Source organism: Furipterus horrens, unplaced genomic scaffold (genome assembly GCF_987537825.1).
Source record: "Furipterus horrens unplaced genomic scaffold, mFurHor1.1.pri manual_scaffold_8, whole genome shotgun sequence".
Taxonomy (NCBI): domain Eukaryota; kingdom Metazoa; phylum Chordata; class Mammalia; order Chiroptera; family Furipteridae; genus Furipterus; species Furipterus horrens.
The window spans coordinates 5,039,095-5,058,741 of NW_028327178.1; the positions used below are offsets into that span (position 1 = coordinate 5,039,095).

Genomic DNA, 19,647 nt, shown 5'->3' on the forward strand with positions numbered 1-19,647 from the left:
TCCGCCTGCGGGCACGTGGACCCCGAGGCGACCCAGCGACAGAACCGTCGCTTCCGTTCTCACCGCGCGCGCCCACGGCCTCCATCTAAAGCCTCGTGTTTCACGTCCCCTAAAATCTCATCGGAATCAGACGGAGCGGCTGCGGCCGCGATCTTCAGATAAAACTTCATGGCCTTTATACGTCGTTTTCGTTTAGAAAAACAGCCATGTTAATGTTTTATACAAGGACTTCACTTCTCTCTAAAGAAAACATAAAGGAATGAGTCATCAAAAACATACCCGCTGAGGAACTTCATCTTTCCAGCTTTCTAGACAAAAATACTTAAAATGGGCTCCCTTAGTGCGCAAAAGTGCGCGGATGCAGCTTTCTGCTGTGCGTCAGCGCCCCATTTTGCACACGGGGTCAAAGGGGATGAAAAACCTCCGCCGAGACGGCGACCTCACCACGCCCCGCCCTCAGGAATCCGCCGCTCCCCGCACCGAGCAGCGAGGGGCAGCCCTGGCACCTACTTCCGCTTTTCAAATTTAGCGCGGCCTCAACTTCCGGGAAACGCCCGAAGCCGCCCGCCCCGCCCACACGCACGCGACAGGGACCTCGCGCCGCGTTCCCACGCCCCCCGAGGCCCCGGCACGCAGACGCTTGGAGGGCCGACCGCGCGTGCGCCCCCGTCCGGCGCAGGCTCAGAAGCGGAGGCCGGCGGGGTCCTGGGAGCGAACCGGGCCGGCCAGCCCCGCCCCCGCCCCGTCCGCGGCGCCGAGCTCTCCCCCCTCCCGCCCCCCGCGCCGCGGTTCCTGTTCCGGGCGGGCGCGCCGACAGTGGCTGCCGCTGTGTCTCTCCCTCCGCTCGCGGCTCTCCTGCGGCGGCCATGGCCGCTGGGACGCGCGGGGCGCCCGTGTGGCTCTGCGCCGCAGGTACCGGCCTGGCGGGGGCGATGCGGGCGGGCGTCGGGCCTGCGCCGGCCGCGGGCTGCCCGAGAGAGAGCGGTGCCGCGCGCGCGGGGAGGGCGCGGCTGTCTTCCGCGCGGGTCCGCTCCGGTCCGCGGTGGCAGGAAGTTCCCGGCGCGCTGGCCCCACGGATGGGTGGGAAGGATGCGTCCTGCCCGGCGCGTCGCCGCCCCGTGCTGCCGCTTTGGGTTCCGGGTCCTGGCCTTTCCGCAGAAGGGGGCGAAGATGGGGGGCGGGGGCCCGGGGCAGGGCAGGCTCAGGTCGCCGGGGCGGCGTGGGCCCGATCTCGGCCCCCGCGCGCCCTGTTATCTCTGGGCTGCGGGTGCTCGGCCCACGACGCGCGTTCGCGGAGGAGCCCCGTGTGTTCCGTCTGCGAGCGTGGGGCGGACACTGAGCGCTTGGAAGGGCACCCCGAGTTTACCCCGGGGAGGCCGCGGGCATTGGAGGAGACGCGGAGAAGCCGCGGCCTCTCCCTGTTCCCAGGAGACGGGAGGGAAGGAGAAGGTGTTCGGAAACAGCCCCCGGGGGTCGCCGGCGTGGCCCCCCGGCCGCGGACGCGCGGGCCCGGCGACGCCCCGCCATGCCTTTTCTCGGGGGGGCTGTAGAACACCAGACACGTTTCGGAGGTGACGGAGCCAGGGGACAAGGCAGCGTTGACCGTGTCTGTTTTCTCCCTTTCTTGCAGTTCTCCTGCTGGACACGGCGTTCTGTAAAGGGTTTGTGGAGGATCTGGACGAATCGTGAGTATGCGTGTGCTCAGACAGTGCTCCCGGCCCTGCGTGGGAGTGGGGTCTCCGTGACGGCGCCGTCCCGACCGACGCTTCTGCGGGGCTGGTGCGGTGCCGGGAGGCGTCGCGGGGCTGTGCTCGTACAGAACGGGGGCGCGCTCCAAAGTTCCGTGGTTGGAAGATAATTAAAAAGCAACAGCTGGCGAACTTACGTATACTCTATTTTATCATCTTACCGGTGTGTGTTAGGTCTTCCTGCTCTCACCCATCAGATCGGGCCCCTGCCGCGTTTCTGTTTCGTGCTTGGTTGGTCGGTTTGGTAGCGGCGCAGCGTGGCTCCCAGGCCCTGCTTACAGCGGCGGGAGATCCTGCCGCAGACCCAGCGCTACGGGACCTTACAGGCTGGGGGAGCCTTCGCCCTCCCCGCACCGGGCTGGGCTGGTGGAGCCGGCGCCCCGCAGCCTCCGGAGGGCGTCGCGGCCACAGACTCAGGCTCGGCCAGCCCTGCCAGGGAGCGTGTCTGCGTGCGTGGCCCTCCGGCCTTCTGGGGGCCTGCCTGCAGGTTCCTGGGTACCTCTGCAGGGACCTCCGTCCCGTACTGAGGGCTCGGCTGAGGCACTGTCCTCCACGTGGACACGGGGCCTTCCCACACCTGTCCATTGTCCCTGCCCTCCCGCCCCGCCCACGGGGCCGTACTGAGGCCGAGGCAGGTGAGATGGATCCCTCGGTCTGGGCGCCCCCGCAGGCCCTTGGGACCTAACAGGGACCTCTGAGGGCTGCCTCCCCTTTCTGTTCTGTGTGTTTTGCCTGTCGGTCGCGTCGTAGCAGTGAGTGAGCAAAGCCTCGCTGTTGCTCCACTGCCACGTGCCCCCGTGAGCCGCCTGTACGCACCCCCCTGGCACGGCAGCAGGGCAGGTGGGCACAGCGCTGCTCTGGAGGAGACGGGCCTCGGGGGACCGCAGCGCCCTGACCAGCCAGGCCGCTGGGTGTTGGGTGCCCACATCGATGATTTACAGAAACGGCTTGATTCTGGGGGGAGCTGTTGTCCACAGGGTGGTCATCTCGTTGCGTGTTGTTATGGGCCTCCTCCTGTGGAGTAGCCTGGTGGCTGTGACTTTGCCTGGGGACGGGGAAGTTGGGGGATGAGTGGCGCAGATGCCCAGAACGTGTCCCTTCCTCAGCGGACCCGCCCCTGGCAGCGTGGGCCACCGTCACGGGGGCGCAATGCGTCCTCTCAGCAGGGAAGACCCTGGCGTGCGGACCTGAGGGTCTGACGGGCAGGACAGCATTTCCGTCTCTGTTCAGTGACATGATTGCCATTTCTGCTCATGAGCCTGCCACTGCCATTGACCGCCGGGCCCCCCAGCGGGCCGATAAGTGCCTCTCAGGGGTGTGTGTCTTCCAGCAGCCTGGGAGCTCATGGCTCTGTGCTGGCCTGTGGGTCTCATGGCCCATCAGTGGCCTGGGAGGTCACGGAGTCGCGCAGCTCCGATGGAGGGCGTCGGTCCGTGGGGCCCAGGAGGAGAGGGTCCCGGTGGCCTGTTGGGGGGTCTCCAGGCCATCCTGCTGGGCGGAGCCGCACTCGGAAGCAGTGGCCTTTCCTTGCGCCTGGTAGAGGAGCGCCACCAAGGTCCCCATGTGGGCCATGTGACGGCACCAGTAGGTGAATAGGCCTGTAGTCCCTGGACCTCTTTTCTACTCGGGGGGTCAGAAAGGGCTGGAAAGAAAGCAGCTGTTCTTACAAAACCGTCTTGTGTGCTCGGTGTACGAACAAAGACTCACCATTTCTCAGGAGCTGAAACTCAAGCTCCCAGGTGCCCGCCCAGGGCAACCAGAGACCAGCAGAGCGTGGCGCGGGTCGGGGCCTCAGGGCTGCCGCTCTGCCTGTGCTGCCGGCATGGGGCGGGGGGGCAGAGGGTGGGCGCCGAGGCATCGCCTTTCCTGCACCAGGGGCTGCTCCACGGCGGTCTCGGCTCTCTGTCTTATTGGGGTGTTCAAGGTCAGTTATGGGGGCTGTTGAGCACAATCCGCACATAAAAAATGACTGAAAGAATTTGTTCCGTGCTCCTGTCCCACGTCTGCTGTTCAGTGGTCACGTGGGGACGTACAGTGATTTGTTTTCTCGGCTTTTGTGTTTCAGGTTTAAGGACGATCGGAAAGGTGACATCTGGCTCGTGGACGTGAGTGGTAGTTTTTTGTTCTGATTAACCACCCACCATTGCGTGTGCCGTTTTCTCCCTCCTCCACGCAGGGACATGCGATCAGTACTTTGGTGCCCTGCTCAGTCTGTTTTCCTAGGTAGTTGTGTTCAGGTTTTCTATTAAAATGAACCTCAGAGCCTGAATGTTCTGAAAAGGAACCTGATTTTGATGAAGTTCCGATGAGGTCACCCTGTTGATTACGTCTGAGGGAGGTTGTGGTGTGATTTTACTACATGTTCCACGCTCAGTTGTGCCATGTGATCCGGGAGATGGTGTGTGTAATCAGTCCCTTGGCAGTCAGCATCTTCTTTCATCGTAACCCTTTGAGTGTCAACGTCGCTGTGAGCCGCGCTGACACGTTTTCCCACACGTGCCCGCGTCACCCCCAGCGACGTTTTTTTGGTGGCTCTAAATGTGAATCACAGTGGAATAATCCGCATTTTATGCTTTGTTCACTGTTTTTGTACCTCAGGTTAGATATTGATAGAACTTTTTCTCAGGTTGATCCAAATTCCGAATTACGCGTGGCATTCAAAGGCGTACCGTGAATAAAGTCAAACTCTCCCCTTCCTGTCCCCAGTTCCAAGTCTGGAACGTGTTAAACCTCACAGCGTGCGGGTTCCTCTCCACGTGCCCCAGGGACAAAGTCGAGTGGCGGCAGGAGAGGCAGGCTGACGGTGGCCCCGAGCTGACACTCAGCGAAGCCAGGCTGCGGGCACGCGGTCCCCTCTGTAGTTCTCTCTCTGTCTCGTGTGTGTCTGCACATTTCCACGGCGTAGCGTGAACACGTAGCTGACCCCATTTCATGGAAGTACAGTGGACAGTTTGCCACACCATGTACGTGACCCCATGCACCACCCTGCCGGCTGGCGATTGCAGGGAAGGAAGACCCGTGGTCTTAGATTAACCAGCCTGTCCTGTCCCTCTGCCCGCGGTCCCCTCCCTGGTCTCCTGTGTCTCACCAGTGGTGACCCTGGAAGCAGCAAAGGCCCTGCTGTGTTGGCACTTCTGCAGTAGAAACAGAGGTAGAAGTAGGGTGTGTGTATTGTATTTGGTGATCTCATTTCGTGTATGACATTGACCCACCCCTTGGAAACGAAGATGCTTTTTATTGTAAATCATATACCTATTTTAAATACATGTTAGTAGTTACTTAAAGTCATCCCAAAGTCGTGCCGAGGCTGGGGTGTACGCTAGGAGTTAACCTGTCTGGGTTTATGTGTTGATTTATTACTGCGTTAACCAATTTGAAAAGTATATTTAGATTTCTTTTTTGTCTAAAGCAGATTATTATCAGATCATTTCATCAAAGCGATTCTTTAGAAATTAAGGTTGGTATTCATGCTATCACAGCCTTTTAGTGGTGGTTTCTGTTTTTGTTTTAACAAGTTTTATGCACCATGGTGCGGTCATTGTAAAAAACTGGAACCCATTTGGAATGAAGTTGGTCTTGAGATGAAAAGCATTGGTTCTCCAGTTAAAGTTGGGAAGATGGACGCCACCTCCTATTCCGGTAAGCATTTACTTAGTCCTTTCCTAACTGTGCTCCTAATGAAAGCGTTTCCTTTATGCAGAGCAGTATTCAAGGTAAGGGGAAGAAAGACATTTTCACTCATGGAAAGTTAAAGGCCTCTTCATTTAAGACTGTGCTCTGTGGGGTAAACGAATTAGCCATGGTGTTTGTAACGTGCAGACCTTGTTAGCCACAGGCTGCTAGAGACGCATAAGCCACTGTTTCTGTTTCAAGTCCACTTGAGATTATCCGGGCCCCGGGGCAGCTATAGGAATTGGAGCGTGAAACCCTTGATGCTGCGGCGGGAATTAAAAATGAGAGCGTGCTGTTTGAGCAGTTGGAGGTGGCGTAGGAAAGGGGGTGCGTGGGACTGGGAAGGGCGCGTCCGGGTAGGACACATGCCGGGGAGGGTCACGGAGGTGTTCCCATTGGAGGGGGTGTGAGAGCAGAGGCCAGAGCTGGACCTGAGCTTGTGCGGTCCGTGCCCGAGGGGACATGGGCTTACAGACGGGGTCGGCAGGCTGCAGCCGTGGGCAGGATCGGGCCGCGCCAGGCTGGGCGATTCTCTGTGGTCTGTGGCCGCTTTCACGCCCCGTGGCAGAGGGAGGAGTTGGAACCGAGACTGCACCCCCCCAAGCCTGAAACATTTAGGGCTCTTTACGTAAAAAGTTGAACAGGGCCTGTGGTAAAGGTTTCGGAAAAGACAAAATCCAGGGTGCAGAAAGATAAGGTATCCCAGATTTGGAAAGAGCGAGGCTTCAGGGGGCCTCTGCATTTGATCCCGGCTCCGCCTGCCGCGCTTGCTGCGTCACGGCGCCCGGAGACCGGCTCGGCTCTGCCGGCCTCGGCAGCCGCGCTGGTGGGTGTTCGTTGTGACGCCTCCTTCAGTGAGGACGCAGGGACTTCGGTGACGTGGCTTATGTAAGGCCCCGGGCGTGTTCGGGAAGTGTGTACATGCTCCCCTTACCTTTAAGTAATGAGGAAAGTGGAGGGACATGGTGTGCATTTCATTTTAGAAAATAGGCGTTGTCCTCTGGACGCAGCGTCGGGACGAGGCAGACCTGTGCTGTGACCCCACTTCTGCTGTGCCCCGTTTTGTGGCTTCAGGGGCGTGCCTCATCTCTCGGTTGTAGTTTTCCTGTCTGTACCCCAGAGTGATGATCCTCTCGGTTGTGAGGGCTGTGTCGCTATTTCATATGCAGAACCCTTACTGCGATGGCCAGGGCGTTGTAAGGTGCGGAGGGTCCTGGCAGACCTGAAGGGCCCTCGGGTGGGACACAGTGTTGGGGATTTCATTGGCCATCAGTCAAGAGGCATTACACGTTTTTGAGGAGACCAGTGGCCTGCAGGACGGAAAGCAGAGTAGCGACAAGAGGGACAAAGGACGCAGTCAGCTTGGGTGGGCAGGCCCGGGTGGGTGCAGCGGAGGGCGGAAGGAGCAGCACTTCTCGGAAACGCTTCCAAGGGTGCAGTCACAGCTGTGACAGATCAGCTCTGTGATGCAAGGAAGGACGGTGGACAATAGTGGCACAGGATTCTTAGCGTGGTCACTGCCCTTCTGCAGAAAGGAGGACAGCATTTAATTCTGTGCGGTTTTCGCGTTAGCAGCCATTCTGGACTCGTGGTACAGACTTTGCTGTATGGATGCGTGGGAAGGGGGACTGGAGGGCAGACGAGGTGCGAGAGCTGGAATTACTGAGCCCCACACGTGAGCTGCGGGGACTCGGGCAGGAGAAGAGGTCCATGGCGGGAAGTTAACTGCAGAGAGAGACGCAGTGATACGCTTGAGCTGGGATCTCTTGAAATACGCTGTAAGCAAGGTCCTAAGAAACTGCTCCTTTCAGCCTCTGCTCCCGGAAGTAAATGGTTGTGTCTGCGTGCTTGTGTTGGTTACAGGTGCATCGGCACGTGTTCATGCGTCTCATCATCCCTTCGTTCAGCCAGGCCTTGTACTTGTCCGTAGGAATTGAACAAGGACCGAAACAAAGCCTTGTAGTCTAATGAGGGAGAAAGGAGAACAGACCCACAGGAGCAATAAAATCTCAGACCTGCACGTTCTGGTGGGCCCTGGAGTCAGTCAGTGGGGTCCTGACGAGTGGGCGAGTGTGAGACTGTGGAGATAGTAAGAAAGCTGTTGCCCGCAATTCTGTAAAAACACGCGATGCTACCGTGATAATTGGCAGTGTACATATGTCAGAATTTTTATACTGTCTTAGTTCAGCAGCCCCTTCTTCAGCATTCATTAAGTGCTCCCAGGTGGGACTACCATTGCAGAAGAATAGCAAAGACTTTTTACCTGAGTAGCTTAGAGGAGAAAACATGTTAAATGTTGTAACTAGAAAACAGAATTCTTACCGGTCTTAGGAATTCATATACAGCTTGTGGCTTTGTGATGGGACATTTTTTATTCATATTCATAAACCATTAAGAGGTTTAAATTTTACCTCTGTTGCTATAATTGTTACAGGTTTCATTTCCTGTTCCCTTAGCATTGTGTTATACATTATGTTGAATTAATGGGAGGGAAAAGGAACGATCATGGTTGCGTCGTACGAAAGAGAAACGTAACACATTACCTGCAGCAGACCTCCAGCTGCGGGGCGAGGGAGGGGAACCGGTGTGAGCCGAGCACCGCCCTGGCCTGGAGCTGACAGCCAGTTCTGTCCCTTACTCCCCGGACGTGGCACACGGAGCCCCACCCCTCCCCAGCCGGCACCCCGGCCTGCGCGGCGCGGCGAGGCCTGCTTGTCTGCCCTGGCACCGCTTGAATCGTACAGACAGCGTATTGGGAAGGCGGCCCTCTGCTGGAACGTTGTAGAGCAGGTGCCCACTCAGCGGGTGAGCGCTTACCGTCCCGGGGCGCAGCCGGCGTGTCCCGGGCGTCGGGGATGCGTCAGTGAGCAACGCAGACGGAAGCCCCTGCTCGCGTGGGGTTTCCGTCCCAGTGGGGAGAGACCGACAGTAGCCAGTAAACCGAGTGCGTGGCCTGGTGCTATGTGGTGTTTGATGGCGGTGATGGTGCATTTTTCCTGTTATTCCAGCATCAAGTAGGTGTTCTGTGTGCTATGGCGAAGAAGAAATTCATCTCCTTAGTATCTGAAAAACAGTTGAAGTATTCAAGAATCCTTGTCCAGAGATTACAAATAGGTCTTGGGCCTGTAATTTTTAAAGTCCCCTGAAGTATTCCAAGGCCGCTCCAGCGCAGGCGTTTTAGTGAAACTTAGAGTCAAAGAGGTCAAGAAATGGACGCTTTCCAGCCGGCTGCCGACCCCCCTCGGTCTCTGACTGCGGGGGGACCCGAGGCTCGGCTGTTCCGAGGTGTCTCCTGCACCCCACGGTTGCGTCGCAGGCCTGTTCCCAGGGTGCGGTCCGCGTGCTGCCTGCCCTAGGGGTTTTCGGGGTGCTCACGTGGACGCGGACTGCAGAGGCCCAGACTCCCGGGGGGTGGGTCCTGAGAGTCTGCAGTTTTACACGGACTTCGGGGGACTCTACTGCGCGCGTGAGTTGGAGAATCACAAAGTAAAATAGGATTTCGATGCACAGTTACGTCTAGGCCTTTGGCTTGGGGCGGGATAGGACCCCTCAGCGATCAAGCACAGAAGGTCTCTCTGCGTGTCCGTGAGGGTCGCTCTCTCACCCTGCGGTGGCGCCCGGGGAGGGCAGCGGGTCTCTGCGTGGACCTGGAACCGGAGCGCCGAGCGGCCGCAGTCACCCCGCCCGGTGGGTTTGCAGCTGTGCCAAGAGTTGCCTGATGCCTGGTTCTAACTAATAATCCCATGAGCAAGTACCTTATAAAGTTGTGCAGCGTCCAGTGTCCATTCAGATGTGAACTTCAGCGTCTCTCTTTGTACACATGCCTTCAAAACTGAGTGCTGGAGCTGTGCCTTGTCCGGGGTGTGAAATAGTCATGACGTTAGCTGTCCTGGGGTACTGATTTCACTGTGAGACCACTGAGACTCTGTGTGTTCCTCCGCCTGAGTGTGCCAGGGCTTTATGGTAAAGATCGTGGCTGGCCTCTCTGTGATGTGTAAACTCGCCGTGGCATTGGGCCGGCAACGTTCTTGTTCTGATTCCGTGTCGTCAGATTACAAGCCCCTTTGGTCAGTGACTGTCGTGCAGAGTTGCTCATGCTCGGCACTGTGGATATTTTGGGCCAGCTAATTTTTCCTTTGGGGGAGGAGGAGGCCCTGTGCATTGCAGGATGCTTCCCACTAGGTACCGGGAGCACCGTTCTTCCCCCCAAGTGTGGCAACCACGTGTGTCTCCGGACATTGCCCGGTGGCTCCTGGAGGACAGCCCCTGCCCCCCAATGAGGAACCACTGCTATATCTTCTCCCCTTTCATATCAGACACACAGTGACGCCGGGTGCTAAGGGAAATAGTATATTTGAGCTGAAAAGGACTTCAGGTTGAGGTGAGCTCCTTCCTTCTCCCTCCCATTGGACAGATGAAGTAAGAGAAGGTAATGAGCAGTGAAATGACCGAATTATTCCAAACAGCAGCGTTAGACGCAGAAGCAGGCCCAGAACCCAAGGTCACCATGACTCCCTCCCACAGGTCTGTCCTGTTGAAGTTATTTCAGAGAGAGAACAGTGGAATAGGGGCTTCGTGTCCCACCTCAACTCAGGAACATTTTCAGTGACAGAACCTCAGGGGATGTTATTCGTGTTACAGATGGATTCTTCAGTTTGGAAAGCAATTGGTCTTAGCCTTCTATACAAACTATTCTCTAATAATGAAAACATAAAGAACAAAAAATGTAAATTCAGACTTGAGTTTCAGTCTTCGGCCTCCTACCAAATCAATACTTTTAAAAAGGTTACCAGATCTGCCTCAGTAGCAGTAGTATTATCTGAAAAATAACATTCACGTCTTTTCTTCCCACACAAAGTTGCCTGGAGATGTAATTGAAAGCATATTAAAGCCGGTTATAAGATACTGTACACGTGCTTATTCTTGTGAATGCCGTCTGTACGTAGAATTACCCGGAGACAGTTAATTAGCAGTAAGATGAGCTCAGGATGAAGACGAGGAAGGACAGGACTGGCATCGGAAGATCTCCACGTGCCGGAGTCTCTGTGAGGTTCTTTTCACAGGGCCCCATTTCCAAGGCCCCCCGCTGCCCCGGAGGACGAGGGGCGTTTTCCGAAGGGGAGGCAGCCGGAGGAGTTCAGGGGTTGTGCGGAGCTGTGCGTGTGATCAGTGGAGAAGCTGTGACCCCGACCTGCCCCCGTGTCTGTAACTCAGGCTTTGCTTGTGCGCCTTTTTTTTTTTAATGCAACCATTTTCCCCTTGGGAAGCCTAAGCTTGAGGTTTTAGGAGCCACTGCGGCGGGAATCCCATCGGGAGTGAAGGGCAGTGTTCAGGGAGCCGAGGGACTGCAGCATGGGTGGCGTCACCCCCCCCCCCCCCCACGGTCCCACTGTCCCCTGGGTGACGAGGCCGCAGGCCACGGAGGTGACGGGGCAGGACTGAACTTCTCTCTGGAGCCTCTTACGAGGAACAGCATCAGGCTGTAAAATGTCACCACTGCGTTTTCTCGTGGGTTGCATATTTCATTTTTAACTTGATTTGTGTAAATAACTCATGCCAAATTGTATGAGGAGTTGCTAGTGGGGCGTGTGCCCTCCCGTCCTGGCAGGTGTATTAGTCTTTACTTTTGGCGGTTTTTAACATGTTTTAGTCGAAGGTAGTGAGGACTTGTGTTTACCTCTGTCCTTAGTTTGGGGTGGGAAGCATTCAGGACATACTCTACCCCCATAATTTCCCCCAGGTCATTTCTGCGCTTTCACTTGGAAGCAGGCAGTCGCGCTAACAGCAGCCTTCCGTTAGAACATGCTTGACGGAAGCAGGTCCCGAGCGAGCGATGGCACCAGTCTGCGCGCAGGTCAGGGACGGGCCCTGTGACTTCAGGGCCCACGTTCTCACCTCCGTCACCGCTGCTGCTTGCGTCGCCTGCCGCGAAGCCCGCCTTCCGACCCCCTCTCCATGTTTAAGAGGGGGCTCTGGGGCTGGCGAGGATGGCAAAGAGATTGGGGGTGTTTGTTTGCCACAGACATGCTTTGTCGTCCTTCTCGTGTGTTGGTGGGGTTGCTTTGAAACCAGCGGTGCCTGATTACCGAAGGAGTCGGGAAAACTGAGCCCGCGTGGAGAAGTCACTTCCTGACGCCCAGCTGTGCTGAGAAAATACTGTGGAAAGAGAAAGTGAACGGATGGGGAGACGGTGGCCGTCAGTGCAGTGCCCTGCACGGGTACCGGGGCAGTTGTGTAGACAGGTTGTGTATGGTCTGGTGAGAGAGAGGCTTCTGGCTTTATTGGCTGTCCTCGTTGCCGCGAACCTGTAAAGTAGCAGAGCGTTAACTTGCTGCTGTGGTTTCTGTGATTCTGAGGACCTGATTCCTCATTGTTTGTTTCTGTTACTGTTTCTTCTTTTCCTTCAAAAGATGCCACTGCAGCAACTGTCATTTTAACGTGAGGATTTCAGAATAATCTTTGTGTCAGTTGAAGTTATTCTAGGTTATTACCAAATCAGAAACTTCCGAAACCTGTGGATGAAGTTGCTTTTAGATCATATATTGACTGTAGAAATTACTTAATTTTACAGATATAACTTAATTTTCCAAAATAAAATGCAATGCAGTTCTTTTAAGACTCAGAAAACATTAAAGGAAGGATGGGCCCCCACCTTTTTTAAAAAGAAATACTTGTGCTGGAAATGAAGTCAGATGAGAAGTAAGACTTTATACCTATGTTTATGTGTACATATTTTTTAAAACAGGTTATCTTTTAAAATAAGTACTTTAGAGACAAAATTTTAGCAATTCTTTTGGCACTTGTTTCTTATAAATTATTTAAGTAATTATTTTGTATGAGAATGTCATGTTTTTTTCTTTGTGTGTGTTCATATTCTTTTTGACTTAAAAACAGTATATCTATATGTTTGTATATATACCTATATATTTTAAGTAAAACGTTCATTTATTACCTAGTTCCTCATTTAAAAAAAATTTAGAATTATTTATTCTTTTTCTTATCAAGGCATTGCTTCAGAGTTTGGAGTTCGAGGTTACCCAACAATTAAGCTGTAAGTTGAGCGTTGTATGTTTATATGTATATTTTTGTTAGTTTGCTTACGGTTGATTGCACTAAGTTCCAGTAGCTTCCTTGGAGGACTGAAGATTGGGGTTCCGCAGCCCTTTCTCGGGGCAGGGTGTGACCAGCGGAGACGGCCTGCGCCTCTGTGCTTTGTCGTGTTGAAGGGAGTGTGCTCCTGACGGCGACGTCAAGTGTGTGTCCGTGACAGGCACCATGCAGGACAAGGGACACACACAGCCGTCAGTGGCGGGAGGGCGGGAGGGCGTTGGCCCCTGAGGAGCTCAGAGTGTGTGTCCTCCTAACACACTGCTTTTCTGCAAGCATCACAGGCATGCCTTCACGGGTGGACGGGACGAAGGGAATCAGATTTGTGGTGTTAGTTCCCGTCTAGGCGCCGATCAAGTCTAACGTCAGGTGTATGAGCTGGAGCAGAGAAGGAAAACTCTGACTCCAAAAAACCTCCGCTGCCTTGCGGCATACCTCTTCAGGGGAAAGGCTAAGGGAGTAAACCCCGACAGAAAATCCGGAGCCGGAGTCCCTAAGGCGGTTTGACGTTGTAGTCAACACCGGCAACTCCTGCGGCGCACCTGAAGCCAAGCTGTATTGACTCCGTCTTTCCCTTGGACCCTTCAGCTGCGAAGAGAGGGGGGGTCTGCTGCATGGGCAACAGCAGACCCTCCATATCACCCTGCCCAGGCTCTGTAGCTTCAGCTTCACTGGAGAGGACACTCCAGCGTCATCGTAAGATGTCGATTCAACACGGGAGGAGACAGATACCGTGTCACTCCCGAGTCGGACTGCACAGCCATTCTCGGCGGTGCAGATAGACTCTTAAGAAGCTACACCATCGTCTCTCGAGACGGACGGCTGCCGACGACGACGACGATGACGACGAGCTGGAGGAGATGGTGTGATGCTCTTAAAGAGCTCATTTCATACTCATCTCACTGCGTTTCTCAGGACTTTCACCCACGTCCTTCCTTTGCTCACGCTGGGGAGGTGTGTGCTGCCCTCCCACTTGCCCCACTGTTCACACGTTTGCTGAAGCTCCTTCGCTCTCTTACGTGGGGTAAACCATCCTTTCTGTTCTCGGTTTAATTATGGATCTTCTGTTGGGCTTCACAGTTTTTTACACAACCTCAGCTGGGCCCATAGTCGTCGGTAGGCTTTGAGAGAAGCATCTGGCTCTAGAAGAGGTGGCGTTCCGCGTTGTCTCCCTCTGACACGCACGCGTCTGCCGAGTTACTGTGGTGTCGCAGCGCTGACCGTTCGTTCGGCCGCTAGCGAGTCGTTTTCATTCCCTGACCTGCTACTTGCTGCTTAAGAGGGAGGGGAGCGAGAGTGACAGCGGCTTGACCAGGTCCTGACCACGCACGTGTAGATGGCTCATTACTTAGGAAGCGTAGACACCGTGCAGCTATCAAATACTGAGCAAGTTATTTTCATGTAATTTTAAGAAAACACCGTGTTTTTCTTTATATTTTGAGTTGCTGATTCCCTGAAGCCAGCTGTCTACTGTATTTTATGTGATTATACTATTTCCTTGAAATCTCGGCATTTACTATTTTATTTACTGTAATTTTATCAAACAGTTGCGATTAGCATTAAATAGTGAAACAGCTGAAATAATCCAAGCTTTTTTCTTTGTTCTTTATTTTTAAGATTAAAGGGGGACCTCGCATATAATTATAGAGGACCACGAACAAAAGATGATATTATTGAGTTTGCTCACAGAGTATCTGGGTAAGTTTTTACTAGGAAAGGCCTTTATTATATGATACTGTTATTTAAAAATTAAATGTGTTTTTGCAGATCATTATTAAAGGACTTAACCTGGATAAAATGTGTGTCTGTATTTCTGAGAGAAAATAGGGTTGTGTAGCATATGCAGAGATCCTTTAATGAAAAGGGGGTTCATGATTTGTATTACAGACTCGTTACCCTCACATTTAAATTTACTGCATGGAAGAATATTTCCCCCAATTTTTAATACAATCTTAAAAATTGACTACTTCTAACATCTTTGTGAATATTAATTTTTATTTATTTTTGCTTTTGTACTACCTGGTTTACATCAGTTTGTTTTTATTGTTACCTAATTGTAGAGTTTTTTAAGAGAAACTCCCCCATGCTGTTGTTCCGAAAGGCTGGGGCTTTTAGCCCCTGGCCTGGGATAACGGAAGATGCCTGTTAGGTGTCGCTAAACACTTCGGCTGACCGGTCACAGGCTGCTCTGTGCGGCGGGCGGGCATCGCGGCGCGGGCTGCCTGCTGCAGCCCACGTGCAGGAGCATCGCCTGCCGGCCTGCAGGCAGTGGTTTGTTCCCTAATCTGCGTCTGGCTGGGGAGGGAGGAGCACTGGCGTCCACGGTTCTTACCGTGTGCTGCGCACCTTTCTGAAGAGAACAGGCCCCTGCTTCGGGGCCCGGCAGGATGTACTGTGGTGATAGCCTTGAGTAGCTTCAAGGGGAACTGGAACGGTGGGACGGCTTTGCTGGCTGGCGTCATCCTCTGGCTTCAATTCCTTGAGGATAAGCCACAGGATTAGGAATGATCTTTTTAAGTCAGCGTTTGCAAAGCTTCGGTGTTTTTACAGTGATTGCATGTTTCATTGTCTGTTTGCTTTGCGAAAAAATAAATTATGAGATAATGTTACAGTATATGAGGTGGTTGCTAGTAAGTTGTCCTTTATTCCCCCGTGATTTAGATCAGTCTGTTGTGGTCATTTTTTAATGAGTCTTAGCTGAAGCTTAAGAAGGGCTTCTCCTGATGTAACCAGAGGTGACTTGACTGCAAACGGAATTTCAAGAGTCACCGCTGGGGTTGCATCACCTCCCAGCCAATTAGGAAGGGAAATGGGCAGCGGGGAGCGCTGCGATGGGGCCGCGGGGCCGCGCCTTCTGCACGCGCGCCTGCCTTGGCCGAGTGGGCCTCGCTCTCTGCCGAGCTGGTGGAGTCGCAGATCCGATAATACAGCCAGGTGTATGGAAGGCTGCCTCTTCATTTAATTTTTTAATAGTTTGTAAGTCATATGTTTTGTAATAACCTTTGATGTGATTTATTTCTTAGGTCTTGTTGGCTTTGAAATAGGCTTATACAGTAAAGTCTTGGTACCATTTTGTCTTCTCCTTTTGCATTTCTTAGGTACCCTTCCTACTACCATACTTATAAAATAGGTACTTATGAAAAATTTTAGATTTTAACCTCAGTGGGCTATTTTAACGCTATATAGTATTTAAATGGACAGCATAAGGTGTAAATGTTCTTAATACAGTTTCATAAGCTCCTGGGATAGTATTTCACAGGGTGTTTGTGTGAATGATCTTTTTAAAAAAAAACAGTTCTCATGTGGATTGTTTTGTGTTTGCTGAGGACTAAATAAATGCTGTTGCCTCTCAAAGTATTGTCTACGTTGGTAGTCTCTAAAGGGATGCCTTTTAAACTTAATTGTTAAACTGGTAGGTGAAATTGTGGGTGCTACACATGGGAGTAATAGCGGTCCTAAGATACAGTTTTATTCCTGTGTATTGAGTGGTATGCTTAAATGCACTTAATACAGCACTTAAACTTGGCGACTTTAGACGTAATAAACTGCCACGTAAATAGGACCGACTTGTTCTGTCTTCGGTTCAGACACAGGCTCACTTTCTGTCTGCGTGTCTCCCTGACAGGGCGCTGATCCGGCCACTGCCAAGTCCGCAGATGTTTGAGCACGTGCGGAAAAGGCACCGTGTGTTCTTTGTTTACATAGGTGGAGAGTCACCCTTGAAGGTATCAAATGATTGTATTTTTTAATCCAAATAGACAAACGTATTATATAATGTGATGTTCTGTGTAGTCAAAACTTCACCAAAAGCTCAAAGTTACTTCACTCTTGTTGGAAATGCTTCAGTTCAATCCAAGTATTTTCTCAATAAAGATACTTGCTTATATATCCTCTGTAGTGTTTGTGTTCATGAAACCAAGGTGGGCAAGAGGTGGGCAGATGCTGCCTGCCTTGGTGTTTCTTCCTTCCGTTATTGATCTGGCTACGTTTTTCAGCATTTTGAACCTTTGAGGCTACAGAGTACATGTTGAGTATAAATGTTTTAAAGGCAAAAAGATCATTGTCTTACATTATTTCATACACGTATGTGTCCATGTGGACACGCACACTTCTCTTCCTATAATCATCACGTTAAATTAATATGAATGAATTGAACTTTTGTTTAATGGACTCTTATGTGGAGGAGCAGAAACACGCTTACGTGCTGTGGTCTCGGGCCAAAGACAGTTGGTTCATTGGTTTCTGTTCCCCCTTTTCGCACAGAAGGATGTAAGGTAGCAAACTGTGGCGACAGCCGCTGAGAGGGACACAGCCTGGCTCTGATCGTTTCATGGTGAACTTATGACGATGTAACATTTTAAAGTCGCTTCTTTGGTTTGTATGTTCACAGGAGAAGTACATAGACTCTGCTTCAGAATTAATTGTCTACACGTACTTCTACTCTGCGTCAGAGGACGTGGCTCCTGAGGTAACGTTTGAAATGCGATTTTAATAAAAATGTTAATTTTTCAATTACTTGATTTTATCGATAAGATTTATGAACTGTGATTTGTGCGGAAATGGTAAACCTGATCACGCTGTCCTCCTGGTACCAGATTGCTTATTGTTAGGAAGCAAATACCACTAGATTGGTGGCATTTAGGGATTGTCATTATTATCACATTAGGGCTTTTTTTCTCTTTAAAATAATAGCACTAGCGAGAGGTGGTATCCGGACCCTCAGCTGGTTTTTAAGTGGTGGATTTATTTCTCCTCTGCCGGTGTGCCGTGCCCGGTGTAAGCCCTGGGCTGGGGGCAGGCCGGCCATCGGGCCCTGACAGGATGGAGCTCCCGTTGTCCGGGGCGAGGAAGTGGCCTTAACTCGAGTGTTGCAGCGAGGTCCTCTGTGAGGCCTTCAGGCTGCGATGGTGAACCTTAGTAAACAAATCTACAAACAGGATATCGTTAACTGCTATAAAAAAATAAAGGAGCAGTGTAATTGCGGGGACATTGAGAGGGGGAGAGCTGCTGTAGGTTCATTGGTCAAGAAATGTCTCTGAAAAGGAACTATCTGAACTGGGACTTTGACGACGGAAGGCGCCATGCAGAGACCTGTGGTCAGAGTGAACAGAAGCAGGGACAGGTCCTGCAGGTGCCCAGGAACTGAGCGGTAGGCCCCTGGTGTTTCAGCGCCCCGGGGAGGAAGCAGCGGGGAGGTGGGGGCCCCGGGGCACTTGCCGCTGGTGGCCGAGGTTGTGTGGTCGGCGCAGGGGCTGCAGGGCTTGCTCTCAGACGTCCGTCAGGGACACCCCTCTGTGCTGAGCACAGGGCGCGGTGGGTGGGGATGGAGCAGATCCGGGGCGCAGGTGGGCCCTGGAGGAACACAGGGGTCTGGGCTCGGGCGGTGGGGGCCTTGGGGGGAAGCGAAAGAGCCCTCGTGCTTTGGGAACAGAAGTGTGTGAGGTTGCTCATCTGGCGGGAGAGGGGAGGCCCCAGGGTGGCTCTCAGGTTTTGGTTTGAATGCCTGGGTAGATGGTGTTTTTAGGAGCTGGGGGCCGCGGCAGAAGGGGGTGGGGTGTGGTCAGCAGCTCTGAGCTGTTTGTTTTCATTGGATTCCGCATATTAGACATCCAAGCACAACCTCAAGGGCGCAGTTGGGTAGAGGGGTCTAGAGTCAAGGCTGTCCGCGAACTCCTCAAGCTCTGGGTGCAGGTGTAAGGAAATAAGGGGCCCAGGGTCAGAGGGCAGCACAGGGCAGCGGCCAGGGCCCGCCAGGAGGCAGGGGTGGCCTGTGCACAAGGTCCTTGCAGAGCGATCGGACGAGGACAGGGGCGTTTGTCCGCCTGGCGGTCGGTGGCTTCAGAGAAACAGCCCCAGGGCAGTGGGACGGGCGCCTCGTTGGGGTCTGTTGAGAGAGTACAGGTGAGACCTTGAAGCTGCGGACGCAGCCTTCCCGTCAGCCCCGTCCTACTGAGGGGGGTCCTGGGAGGTCTGGCCACCACTGAGGGGGGCATGGGAGGGGTCCAGGCCGCTGCCCCTTCGTAGTCGGAGTGAGGTGTGAAAATCGGGGCCGTTCCTTCTCACAAAGGCACACCATCCTGCACATTTCATCACGTGCTGTTTAATGTATTTTAATTTTAAATATTTTGTTTTAAGGAAGTTGCAGAGTTACCCGAAGTGTGTGTTTGATGCTTCCTGTCTTACGTACACAGACGTTTACCTTACAACTGTATTCTGAAATGATGTTGAGTCCCTGGGGAACCCCGGCCGTTTCTGGTTGGCTTACACCGACTTGGGGGCACTAGTTTGGCCTCAGAAGCCACCCGGCCGTACTGCGTGCGTGTGCGCTTACCTTTGATGGGGAGGGGAAGGTAGGATGGGAGGTGAGCTACAGTTGCTGGCAGATTCTAAAACCGATGCCTCAGCAGCTTAGGAGCCACTGGTTTGGAATGTCTTGGGGTATCTTAATGTGGCATAAAGGCCTAGAATGGACTAGAGCTGGAACTTTTAATAGACCTTTGTCCCCTTAAATGCCGTGACGACCACCTTAGTGTTAGAGAGAACTTGGCACGGCCCACCTCCACGAAGCTTCTCTGGGAGAGCGCGAGAGGGCTCACTGCGCTCCAGGCGCGGTGCCACCGGGCGCGCTCCATGTCGGTCCCCGTGGAACGATCCCGTCGGACCCGCGGCCCTGGGGCCGCAGCGCCTGCTCGGGGGCAGACTTCTCGGTTATTAAGTGTTATTTTTATTACTAGCCTTCTCAGCCAGTCATTTTTCAGCTTTCTTTAATAATTCCTGCAAATATCAGCATTTGTCGTGTCTTTTTCAGTTCCGAGCATGCAGCTGCTAAGGATGGCCGGAGGGAGTAATAGTTATTTCAGAATAACATGAGGCTTTTTATTTCCACGCGTAACTCCCAGATAAGGACAAAGCTCATGCTTTCGTGTTCTTGCCCTATTTTGAATTTTAACGTGTGGTCAGGCAGGGCTGCCTTAGCCTCCCAGCGGGTGTTTATGAAAACCTCAGTACGGGTAATAAGGGGTATAAAGAGGAATTAAGGCTGCTTCTGACTCCGGGGCATTTAAGGACGAGGAGTGAGGTTGCCCTGCAGACAGTCACTGTCACAGGAGGTCGAGAGTCC

General features: G+C 53.1%; 1 protein-coding gene across 1 annotated transcript in view; it reads left to right on the forward strand.

Moving 5' to 3' along the window:
- The first annotated feature begins 765 nt into the window (after window positions 1-765).
- Window positions 766-19,647, forward strand: part of TMX3 (thioredoxin related transmembrane protein 3) — a 32,792-nt gene continuing 13,910 nt past the window's right edge. The window contains exons 1-8 of the mRNA XM_090285399.1: window positions 766-912; window positions 1,631-1,685; window positions 3,814-3,853; window positions 5,264-5,387; window positions 12,426-12,471; window positions 14,145-14,225; window positions 16,153-16,252; window positions 16,918-16,995. Coding sequence (XP_090141525.1) covers window positions 867-912; window positions 1,631-1,685; window positions 3,814-3,853; window positions 5,264-5,387; window positions 12,426-12,471; window positions 14,145-14,225; window positions 16,153-16,252; window positions 16,918-16,995 — 570 coding nt within the window. The 5' untranslated portion in view covers window positions 766-866. The remainder of the gene's footprint in view (window positions 913-1,630; window positions 1,686-3,813; window positions 3,854-5,263; window positions 5,388-12,425; window positions 12,472-14,144; window positions 14,226-16,152; window positions 16,253-16,917; window positions 16,996-19,647) is intronic.